Source organism: Andrographis paniculata, unplaced genomic scaffold, assembly GCF_009805555.1.
Source record: "Andrographis paniculata isolate CXL003 unplaced genomic scaffold, ASM980555v1 Contig37END, whole genome shotgun sequence".
Classification (NCBI taxonomy): Eukaryota; Viridiplantae; Streptophyta; class Magnoliopsida; order Lamiales; family Acanthaceae; genus Andrographis; species Andrographis paniculata.
In genome coordinates this window covers 2,776,502-2,789,188 of record NW_026137570.1, presented here as the reverse complement: position 1 = coordinate 2,789,188, position 12,687 = coordinate 2,776,502, and the positions used below count along the sequence as shown (strand labels likewise).

At 24.7% G+C, this 12,687-nt stretch overlaps 1 protein-coding gene and 1 long non-coding RNA gene across 2 annotated transcripts; both read left to right on the top strand.

The window, feature by feature from the left end:
• Nucleotides 1-2,910: 2,910 nt before the first annotated feature.
• LOC127250071 (60S ribosomal protein L37a) lies at nt 2,911-4,715 on the top strand. The gene is made up of 5 exons (XM_051273225.1): nt 2,911-3,009; nt 3,854-3,893; nt 4,071-4,159; nt 4,281-4,363; nt 4,452-4,715. Exons 1-5 carry the CDS (start codon nt 3,007-3,009, stop codon nt 4,513-4,515), a joined length of 279 nt encoding a protein of 92 aa, XP_051129182.1. The 5' UTR covers nt 2,911-3,006; the 3' UTR covers nt 4,516-4,715.
• A 6,587-nt stretch (nt 4,716-11,302) lies between these two features.
• On the top strand, nt 11,303-12,627 carry LOC127250572 (uncharacterized). Its single transcript, XR_007838703.1, has 3 exons — nt 11,303-11,419; nt 11,528-11,593; nt 12,296-12,627. It is a non-coding gene; the product is annotated as an uncharacterized LOC127250572 (long non-coding RNA).
• Nucleotides 12,628-12,687: the final 60 nt, after the last annotated feature.

The window sequence follows — 12,687 nt, the reverse complement described above, 5'->3', positions numbered from 1 at the left end:
ATATTTTTCCTTAAAATTAATGAATTCTTCATATATATTAATATATTTTTTATTACACTATTTATTAATTATTAAATTATATTTTCTTCTAATAACTTATAAATTCATTTTTATAAATTTAAAATAATTATTTTTTTATATGTCAATTATTTATTTATAAAATTTTTAAACTTTTAAAACAAAGATAGTATAAAAATATTGATATTATTAATTTATTTATATATTTTTTATAACATAATATTTATATTAAAGATAATATATTTATTTAAAATTATATGTTTGATGTAAATATATATTAATTAAAAATTAATTTAATAAAAATATATATACTAATGATTTTTGTTCTTTTATATTTATACTATTTTTAATGAAAAAAATATATATATTTTTTTAATAAAATTATATTAATTTTTTACAAAAAATTTAAAAAAATAAAAATAAATATTTTAATAAAATTTTTCTAATTTTTAAAATTAATAATTAAATTCTAAAAATACCTACTCACGGAGAAAATTTAACTAAATATTTTGTAAAATAAAATATAAATAAACATTTCAATTATATATTCGTACATTTTATTAGAGGTATTTTTAATAGTAGTTGGAAAATAAAATAAAATAAGCAATAAATTATATATGAAGTTTTGAAAAAAAAAAAATTAAAATAGCACAAAATTCTATGGTATTTAATGTGTACGAGAGAAAAAATAAAAATAAAAAAAGAAACATATTGATATAATTTTTTTATATATAAAAAATGAAATTATTATTACTAATAATACCAAAATTTTCAAAAGTTTATACATAAATAGAGCCTTATTTATTTGATAACAATCCATTTATTATTAAATACCATATTATTTTATTTGTTATATGATTTCATAATTATTAGACAAAATTGCTCATAATTCATTTGTATTTTAGAAAGACTTGTACAATTTTTTGTGGTAATTTAAAAATTACTTGAAACTCTATTGTGTTTTTAAATAAAATATTACATAAAATTTTTTTTTTTAGGAGTTTTTATATATGGGTGTGTTTGTTTAGGGGTTTGAATTTTGAGTTAGGATTTGATAGTAAAAATTTTAAATTTGAATAATTATATGATGGGATATAAATAGGTGTTGATGTGATATTTTGAATGTAAAATTAATTTTTAGTATAATATAAAAAAATGAAAAATAGGTGTTTAATTTGATATTTTTTGGAGGAAAAAAATAGGATGAATAGTGAAAATCTAATCCAATTCCCCAAACAAACACACCCATAAATTATGAGCAATTTTGTCTAATAATTATGAAATCATATAACAAATAAAATAATAGTTTAATTAAAATTAAGAAAATTATAAAATTTAAAATTTAAAATGCGATTAAAGTGCAAAAATAAAAAGGACAAGTTATATGGGACGGACGAAAATAGAAAGAACAAATTATATGGGATGGAGGGAGTATTATATTACACATTTATAACATATTAATATACTTAAATTCTTATTCTCGTATAAAAGTCAAAGAGATATTTTTACTCAGACAAAGGAGTATTTATTTACAATTATACTGTTGTATTACAATTATTTTTTCAATAATAACATAAATATTTTATACAAATAAATACTAACAACTATTTACTTTAAATATATGTTTAAATTTTTGTTTCAAAAGTAAATATATATTTTTAAATTTAATAAAATAAGTATTAAAATTTTTAACAGTATGTATATAAATAAAACTTTAAGTTTTAATTAATTTATTTTTAAAATATAGTCACTTTGTAGAAAATATTAATACCATAACTACAAGGTTTGCATAAATATATTTTGGAGTGTCAGTATTTTTTTTTTTTTTAATAAAAAGTACTTTTCTTTTTTTATATATATTTCTTCCGTCTCAAACACCCTGCAATATTTTCTTTTTGATATGTCCAAATCCAAACACACTGCAATATTTTCTTTTTGATATGTCCAAATACCCTGCAATATTTCTTTTTTGGTAGGTCCCAAATATCTTGCAACATTTACAAGATAGAAAATAATTAATTATACTTAATCTCTACCACACTTTATCCCATCACATCATCTAAATAAAAAAATAAAATACTCCCTCCCTCCAGCTACAAAGTATACATATTTCTATTTTGGGACGTTCAATTATAAAGTAACTATTTCATTAAATATCTCATTTTTTCATAAATACCCTTATTTTACATCACATCATTACTTTTATACCAAAAAGATAAGGGCAAAAATGTCATTACACTACTTTTACCCTACCCTTCGCGCCAAAAGTAAATGTATACTTATTGTTTGGACGGAGGGAGTATATATTTGTCTCTCCATCACATCACCTAATTTTTAAATTATCTTACTTAATACTATCCACCTAAAAACACGTGCCAAAAGCAAATATTGCATCCTGTTTGGGACGGAAGGAGTACTAAATTAAGAAATATAATATTTTATTAATTAATAAAAATATAAAATAATTTTGATATTTTTATCTTTTTAAGTACACAAAAAATAAATAATTTAAAAAAAATTAAAGGTGTTTTAATATTTATAAATAATTTACTTTTACTATAATTAAAAATATATTTTTTTTAATAAGAAAAACAAAAATAATAAAAATAATACACTGAGATGAAATATAAAAGTTAAATTTAGATAGAAAATAAACACACCCAAAAGCTTAACATGCAAATGAAGAGATTAATTTTGGTCAAATTATAAACAATTTCAGTCAATTTTGATCAAACGGTTAAAAAAATCACTAAAATCCATGAGTTTTTTTTATTTATTTTTTCTCTAATAATAATAATAATTTTAATGGGTTTTGGTAAGCACAATTTAAGAAATAAGCCTTTTTGAGGCCCACTATTAGGTAATGGGCCTAATGTCTAATAAATCCGTAAGACTATAAATATGAACAATGGAATATCTGGTGGTGTGTAAGAACAGCTAGCTGACTCTAGGGTTTCTGCGCTTCCTCGCCTCTCTCGCAGATCTGCGATGGTAAGTGCTGCTTCTCCTTACGTTGCTCTGTCAATTGCAGCCATAATCTGTTGCTATGTGATTTGATACTGCGTGAATTTGCTTGATAGCTTGTGAGTGTTGCCATTCCTCTGTGCGTAATTGCTGCGGCGTTAATTTCGTGGTGACTTTATTTGTTTTTACAAGTTCTGTTTCTATTCTTTTATGAGTTTTTGTTCTGGAGCCTGTTGATCAGCGTGATTTGCACATGTCGTGATTTTATTTTATTTTTAATTTTGTAATTTGTGTGCGAATGTAATGTTGTAGGTTATGTGGAGGTTAACCTCGCTGTCACTGTGTGACCTGCATTAATTTGATCTATGTAGAGATGTTCATGTGCAGATAACTAGATGTGTGCTATTTTATGTTATTACTATTTATCTGTGCAATGATTATTGGTTTTATCTTCACAATTGACATGTAATTTTGCAGGATTGCTTTTGGAATTGTTTAATGAATTCAAGTAACTCATATTTGTTATTCAATTCTTACTTGGAATATTTGCATTCATGATCCATGTTTTAAGAAATATGAATAGGAAATCTTAAGATATGATCTCATGCTCTGTTGTGTGATTGATTAATCCATCTTTTTTCAAAACCAAAAATTTTAAGGCAAATATAATTTATATGTATAGCTCTTATATAATATTTACAGTAAAACATAGTTAAGTGTTATATAATAATTGTTAGATCAATAGACCATTGAAGTGATCAACTTCCCAAAAGTTTAGCATATCACTTAAAACACTTAGGTAATATTGCCCTATCACTCAAAGTGATCTAGGTGCCTTAACCTAATACTAATTTTTTAAATTGTTTTGCAGGCCAAGAGAACCAAGAAGGTTGGTATTGTTGGGAAGTATGGTAGGTGCTTCATTCTTATAATTACTCCATTTCTATATGTTACTTACACAGCTCTTGCAATTCCCCCCCATTCCGGATGTAATATTTGAGCATGTTCCATTTTTTTGTCAAATCTCTGGTGGTTTTTGGCATCTCAAGAATGTAATTTTTATTCATATGTTATTTGCAACATTTCAGGCACCCGATACGGTGCAAGTTTGAGAAAGCAGATAAAGAAGATGGAAGTGAGCCAGCACTCCAAGTTTTTCTGTGAGTTTTGTGGAAAGGTATGCTTAAGCAGATATACATATATGATCCCTCCACCCCCCCCCCCCCCCCCCTTCTATTGTATCTCATGATTTGTCCATATTCTGTTTGTCAATTCATTAATGTTGGTTTGTGCCACAGTACGCAGTAAAGAGAAAGGCCGTTGGCATTTGGGGCTGCAAGGACTGCGGAAAAGTGAAAGCAGGCGGTGCCTACACACTCAAGTAAAACTTTATTCCCCCTTTACATATATCATAAAGTTGGATTTCTTATTTATCAAGTTACGACGTGTTTATCGTATCTGTTCTACAGCACGGCCAGCGCAGTGACAGTTAGAAGCACCATCAGAAGGCTGAGGGAGCAGACGGAGAGTTAGATTTAGTGAGGTCAGTTTTTCATTGCCAATCATGTGCGCCGCAGCACGGTTTCTTCGATTTTTAGTTTGAAATATATCGATATAGCTGTGATATTTTTTAGGCTTTTATTTGCAACTTTCATTTCTACGCTTGTGGCTAAATTGCAATTTTCCGATGCTTTTATTTGCAACTATGGGTATGTTCTTTTGTGTTTTGGATATTTTATTTTGTTTTGGTAAAGTAGATGTTGAATGCAATGTTTTTATTTTGATCTGTCTTATAAAAAGAATTTTTTTTTTTTTTAATTGTACTGTCTATCTAATATTACAAATACTCTTTCAATTAATAATATATTACACAAATATCGTTATTTTTATATCATATAATATTAATAGGGTTAATTTAGTCTTTTTACCCAATATTTTTAAAACACATAGATATGGGACGGAGGGAGTATTTCGTATGTCTCTATCAATATAGTGAAACCAAAAATATCAAAATGAAATGTGTTTATATATATATAATATCAAATTATATCTTTATTGTATGGCATTTTTTGGCATACCGAAATTTTAGTATTTTGTTATTTTTTGTTACTTCATCCGTTGTGCAAATGTGTGCTCATTTGATCGGGCATGATTTTTAATAAAAGTGAGTAATAATGGTTATTTTTTTTTTTATAGTAAAAAAAAGTATAAAAATATAATAATTTTTTATTTAAAAAGAAAACGAGAATATTTTTCATTGACAATTCGAACATATATTTGAATGACGGAAGATGTATGATATATATACACAACACTTTTGATAATTTTGTATGTTTTTCCAACCTACGCAAGCAAATCAAATCTTGTTCAAGTTTCCAAAATTGTTTAGTTTTTTAAACTTTTAAAAACAAGAAAAAAGTTGGTCATCTACATATAATATTGTGTGCAGGAAATAATATTTAAATTGATGTTTTTTAATAAAAAAATGAATATAATTGGATAGTATCAGAGTCTAAACTTTTATCTCATATACAAATTTATATATATATATATTTAAAAGCGTATGAACATCTACATGGAGTAGGATCTCTTAGGATGGTAGGTTTGGGAATAGTTGGTCATGGGTAAATAATAAAAAAATAAGGTAAAATTGCTTATAACTCTGCTGTGGTTTCGAAATTAAGCATAAAATTTCTCTATACTTTAAAAATTGCATGATACCCCTTATATTTTTAAAAACATTACATGAAACTCCATACTATGAAACTTTTCTCGTGTGATAAGGAGATGATTTTCTATTTATATGTTTTGCATGATAGGGGGCTTTATGCAATATTTTTGAAAGTATAAGTGAGCGTCACACAATTTTTTAAAGTAAAATGGGGATTTATGCTGAGTTTCGAAACCACAAAGTGATTTCATGCAATATTTTTTAAAGTATAAAGGGACATCATGCAATTTTTAAAGTAGATGGGGAATTTACTCTGAGTTTCGAAACCACGAGAGAGTTATGGGTAATTTTGCCAAAAAAAAATAAATACTACTATTAACTATGAATGTAAACAAGATTTTATGTGAGATTTTAAATAAAAGTTATAAATTTATTTAGTTTTATTTTGTTATTTTAACAAAAAAATAAAAATAAAATATTAAATTAAAGTATATGTTTAATATGATATGAAATATTATTTGATGCAGTATTTTAAATAAATTCAATAACTATTTTTTACCTTTCTTTTTTTATATTTGTCTTGAAGATTTCTTTTTTCAATAGAAATAGTCAATAAACTAATACAAAGTATATTTAATTTTTATTTAAATTGTAAATATATTATTATGCATAATTAATTTATATATAAATTCAAATGATAAAAATGTCAAATTTTTTTACATATTTTTTATAATTAATAAAATATTATTATCTTTTAATTTACTATATATTATAAAAAATTTATTTGCAGTGGGACGGGAGTATAAAAGTAAATATATAATCTTTTGAAGAAAAAAATAGAAAAAAAAATCTGAAAAACACAACCAAACAAAATCTAACGGTTCCAATCTTTTTTGTATTCTTCTTGTTTATTTTTTTATACTATACAATTCTATCATTTTATAAAAATATTCAATTCCTAAGCAATATATTGTAGCCCATTATTTAACCTACAAAAAATAAAGATAATTTTCCAAAATATCCCCATCATATAACTCTTTTTTTTTTTTTTAATCCGTCTTATAATAAATAAATAACTCAGTTATATATCTTAAAGTCGTAATAGATAACTTTTTTTTTTCTTTTGTATGTTTTACATATATATATATATATTTTAGAGCAAAAATTATTTTTGGTCTCATTCAATATTATAATTATCAATTTTGGTCCAATTCAAAAAAATTATCAATTTTGGTCCAACTCAAATGAAAATTTATCAATTTTAGTCCTAAAATAGTTGATTGGCACTGAACACGGCCGTGTTGGATGACGGTGACTGGGCAATCCAGGCAGCCAACACGGTCCGTGTTGATTACCATGCAATTCTGAACATGACCGTGTTCCTGCACATGTTCTGAGCACAACCATGTTTCTGCCCATGTTCTCAACACAGCTTAGGCCATGTTCATGCACATGTTTTCAACACAGTCATGTTCTAAGTCATGTACACGACCACGTTTTCAATATAATCATATTGTAGGTTATAGTTATTATTATTTTCACTTGTTGGTTAAAATTATTATATATATATTTATAGTTCAACAAAAATATTTTTTACAATTATTTCATAATATAAAAATAATCAATTTTTTATATTTTAAAATTATATAAAAATAATAATATATTAATATATATATTTTAATAATCATTATATATTTTTAAAAATTTATCGTAAAAATTTTAAAATATTATTTTACATTAATTATTTCTATAAATTATAAATTAAATTTATTATTCAAAATAATATTTAAAATAATACTTCCTACGTCTCACGTTGGATATTGGGTCACTGTAGACACGAGAATTTAGAATAAGTATAATTAGTAGATAATTAAGAATGTATTACTGAAAATAATTATCATATAATATAAATAATTATAAATTAAGATTAAGATAACATATTAGTTTAATTAAAATTAAAAAAAATAAATTAAAAAAGTGTGTAATTATTTTCAAAAAAAGAAAGTGATATAGAATGTAGGATGGACAGAAACGGCAATGTGGCATGGTAAGTGGGACGGAGGGAGTATTATTAAAAATATATTAATATATTATTATTTTTATATATTTTTAAAATATCAAAAATTGATTAATTTTTATATTATGAAATAATTGTAAAAAATATTTTTGTTGAATTATAAATATATATATCAAATAATTTTAACCAAAAAGTGAAAATAATAATAAATATGATCTACAATATAATTATATTGAAAACATGGTCGTGAACATGGCATAGAACATAGCTGTGTTGAGAACATAGGCATGAACATGGTCTAGAACATGACTATGTTGAGAACATAGGCAGGAACATGGGCATGAACGTTCAGAACACGGGTAGGAACACGGCAGTGTTCAGAAGTGCAGGGTAATCAACACGGCCGTGTTGAGACCAACACGGCCATATTGGCTGCCTGGGATGCCCAGTCACCTTCTGAGTCATCTAACATGGCCGTGTTCAAGCCATCACGGCCGTGTTCAGTCCTAGTCAACCATTTTGGGACTAAAATTGATAAATTTTTATTTGAATGAGACCAAAATTGATAATTTTTTTTTGAATGAGACCAAAATTGATAATTATGATATTGAATGGGACCAAAATTGATAATTATGATATTGAATGGGACCAAAAATGATTTTTACTCTATATATTTTTTTTTTTGGGTAAAAGTGACTAAAACAAAATATACTTAATAAGTATATATAATATATAACATAATACATTATTTACATATGTCAAAATCTTTGTATTTCTATCCCTCTCTTAAAAAATATTTAAAATTTCATCTCTTTTATAAAATTTGTCTATATTAATTATAAATAAATAAGCGCATTTATTTATATTATATGAAATTTTATTCACTACAAAATAATATTCATATTGTAATATATTTTTATTGAGATATAATTTTTAGAGTATTTAAATAAATATTCTAAATTTTTTTAATTATATATATTAAATTTATTATAAAACCACAATATTATTAATTACATAAAAAATAATAAAATAATTCACAACTCACTTTTATTAACTAATTAAGCATTATTACCTTAAATATCGCATCACTAATGAAAGAGATCCATTGTTTTGGGATGGAGAAAATACTTAATAAATATAAATTAATTTAATTACATTTATAAACTATTACACATAAAACCCATATTAATCTCTTTATTTATATATCTCTTCAATAACCAATTTTTTTTGTTTGTATTTAAAACTCCAAAGTTTATATAAAAACTTAGTTTTAAATTAATTATAAATAAATAAATATTTCTCCGTCTCTTAACAAGCTATCTACTTTTTTATTTTGTTCTGTCTTTATTTCTCTTTTTAGTAGCTGTACTATCTATCTAACATTAAAAATACTCTTATAAATTACAATATATTACAAAAATATTATTACATTTATATCATACAACGCTAATAAGGTTATTTTTGTCATTTTTACTTTATTTCCACTACATACCAATATAATACTAATAAACATAAAATTCCATGCTAAAGTATTTATTTGGATACTTCTTTAAGGGGGCGAAGGGAGTATATCTTTTTTATTTATTTATATTAATATAAAATTTTATTATCTACAAAATAATATTCATATTGTATATATTTTATTGAGATATAATAATAAAATATTTTTTTAAAAAAATACCAATAATACTACTCGTATAATAATAAAATAATATTATAATTTATTATTAAAAAATTAATCTATATTATCTAAATAACCGTGTCTATACAATCTAAATATTTAAACTCTAGGGTGTGTTTGTTTGAAGGATTTTGGAGGATTTCTACTATTCATCCAATTTTTTCCCCCCAAAAACATCACATCAAACACCTATTTTTCATTTTTTATATTATACTAAAAATCAATTTTACATTCAAAACATCAGATCAAACCCTATTTATATCACATCATACAACTATTCAAATTCAAAATTTTTACTATTCAAATCCCAATCCAAAATCCAAACCCCCAAACAAACACACCCTAAATAAACATGCGTTTTCAAATATTTTTACATGTATATATATCCTTTTTAAAAATAAAAATTATTTTAAATATCTAACTTTTATTTAAAATACTACTTTTAAAAAGTTTTATTCTTTTTATATTATCTTTTTTTTTTATTTTACAATTTTCAAAAAAAAAATAATAACTATTTTATCTCAAAAATATTGTCAATTTGATGGATTGACTTAAAAAAATAAGTAGAAGGAAAATGCAGAAGCAGAACCCAAAAGCAAAAACAGTTCGATTTTGTATTTGGATAAATCATTATAAAATCAGCCTTTTGTAAAAAAAACTATTTGGACGTTATAGAGTTGATAGTCCTTATAAAATATTAAAATTACTCAAAAGGACTTCGTCCCTTAACAATCTATCTATTTTTTAATTTTGGTCCGTCTCATTTCTTTTTTTAATAACTTAACTTTCTACTAACATTGAAAATACCCTTACAACTTATAATATATTACAAAAATGTCATTACCTTTATGTCACACAATACTAATAAGGTTATTTTGGTCTTTCTCTACTTTATTCATACCGTATCTCAATATAATACTAATATTCCTAAAGCTCTGTGCAAAAAACAAACATATAGATAGATAAGGGACGGAGGGAGTAGCACTTTCTATAAAACTTTTATAATTTATTTTAACTTTTATTAATTATAAAGATTTTAAATTAAAGTATAGAAAATATATTTTTTAAAATTTGGTTATTTATTTTTTTAAATTTTAATTGAAGGATAATATATCAATTAAAAATACAATTATAAAGTAAACATTTCATTAAATACCTTACTTTTCTCACAAATACCCTTACTTTAGATCACATCGTTACTTTTACACCAAAAAAGTAAAGACAAAAATGTAATTACACTCCTTTTAACCACTAACTATAATAAAATACTATTATTTCTTAAATACCGTACCAAAAGTAAATATTTATTCTATTTGAACGAAAGAGAGTATTAAATTATTTGTATTTTATAATTTATTTTAAAATTTTATAAATTGTATTTAATAATAATTTTAGTATAATTAAAAAAATTATATACTCCTGTCTAAATTTAATATCTCCATTTTAAATATTAATTCAAATATAATATATAAATTAATAATAATATAATAATATATTTTAATTTTTATTAAAATACAATATATAAATTAATAATTTTTATATTATATAATATTATAGTATTGTATGTGATACCCGAGTTTCTCACTACTCATTGGCCAATATATATTTTATATTTTAGGTGCTGATATATTACTTATATGTTAAATTGTTTATAATTTGGTATATGCGCTTACCTACTTATTAATAATAAAATATTATCATAATTTATATGAGATTCTAGTAGATAAAAATAGATTTGGTAAATTATTTGGATATTGATGTAAATTAAATATAGATCACTTGAAAATTTATTGTAGTAATTAAATAAAAAGTAAAATAAATAAAATAACTAAATACATAAAATAATAATTATGAAAATAATAATAATAATAATAGTAATAATAATAATAAAAAATATATATATATATATATATCTAAGGCGGTGGGGCGGGGTAATAACCCCCAGCCCCACCTTATCCATTTCAATTCAATTTGAAGAATGCACGGAGAAGGCAGAGGAAATGAAACGCGAAGAAGAAAAGAAAAACAAAAAAAAATTTTAATCGAATTTATTAAAAGTCTAATTCAGGTATTTTTTGTGTTCACGAATTATAGCTATTTTACTAAATAGAGGAAGTTTTGAGTAGAAATAATTATTTAGTAAATTGGGGTAATATTTGTAATTAATTGTTTTTAGATACGATACTGGAATCGGAAAAAGGACTTTAAGAGTTAGGATTATTGACGTTTTGACGAATTTCAGGTAAGTAGAAACTCATTTGCAACTACAATGCATAAATATATTATTTTGTAAGTTATTTATGTTCGTTTGATAATATGTGAATATCAGAAAACTGTGATTAATATTATGTGATTGTGTGGTTCGAGCCTGTGAACTCTATATTTGATGTTGAAGGAGTCTGTGAGCTCCAAAATTGATGTGGTTTGAACCAATGAGTTCAATAATATATGTATATTGTGAAATATGTTGCATTGCATTTTCATTAAACATGCATATCATGCATTGAAATGAAATAAGATGGTTTTACTATGTTCGACTGCTGATTATACACCGAGGGCGGGAGAGGCGACCTGGGAAGAAGCGACCTGGGAAAACCTGGTGTAGGCTACCTGGTGTAGGCCACCGTCTATTGTGACTTTGCATACAATGCTTAAACAATGCATTCGGAAGAGGCGACCTGGGAAGAAGCGACCCGGGGAAACCTTACGAGGAAACCGGTGTAGGCTACCTGGTGTAGGCCACCGTTTGATTTGAATATATGGATATTGAGCTCTTCCGGTGTATGACAGTGTGTCTAGGGGCCCTGGAAAGTATTTCATAAATAAATTGGTGATTTCAAATGAGAGCACATTCTGCATAGTGAGAATTTTGAGATAAACTTCACATCATGCATAATTTCTACTTACGGAGATTTATAAATCTCACTCAGTTTATGCATTGTAGGTAATCCTAATGATATATGACTTGGTGGACAGACTGGAGTAGCCATGACGCTCTTACAGGCATTTTGAGTTACCGTGTACATAGATGACGACCTGCGGGCAGGACCGTGGCTTGACCGTGGCTTGTTTTGCTTTCGTTGTGCTATATTACGTCTGTTTTAGAAGTTGTATGGTATTATTATAAATAGTATGTCGATTGTGTAGTTTTTGATATGGTTTGAGATCCTTTTGGTTAATATTAATAGGTTACTGTTGAGTTATGTTATGTTTTGCTGAAAACAAAAATTTATAACAGGTGAACAGGTTGTTATAGATGTAAGTAATTAAGATGGATTATAGCATATTTATTGTTTACAAATAGGTTGAAATGGCGTTAGTAGTATAGTGTAAGTG

Coding starts and splice junctions, on each gene's coding strand:
- LOC127250071 (XM_051273225.1), top strand. Junction 3,894..4,070: donor TGGTATTGTTGGGAAGTATG/GTAGGTGCTTCA, acceptor GCAACATTTCAG/GCACCCGATACGGTGCAAGT. Junction 4,160..4,280: donor TCTGTGAGTTTTGTGGAAAG/GTATGCTTAAGC, acceptor TTTGTGCCACAG/TACGCAGTAAAGAGAAAGGC.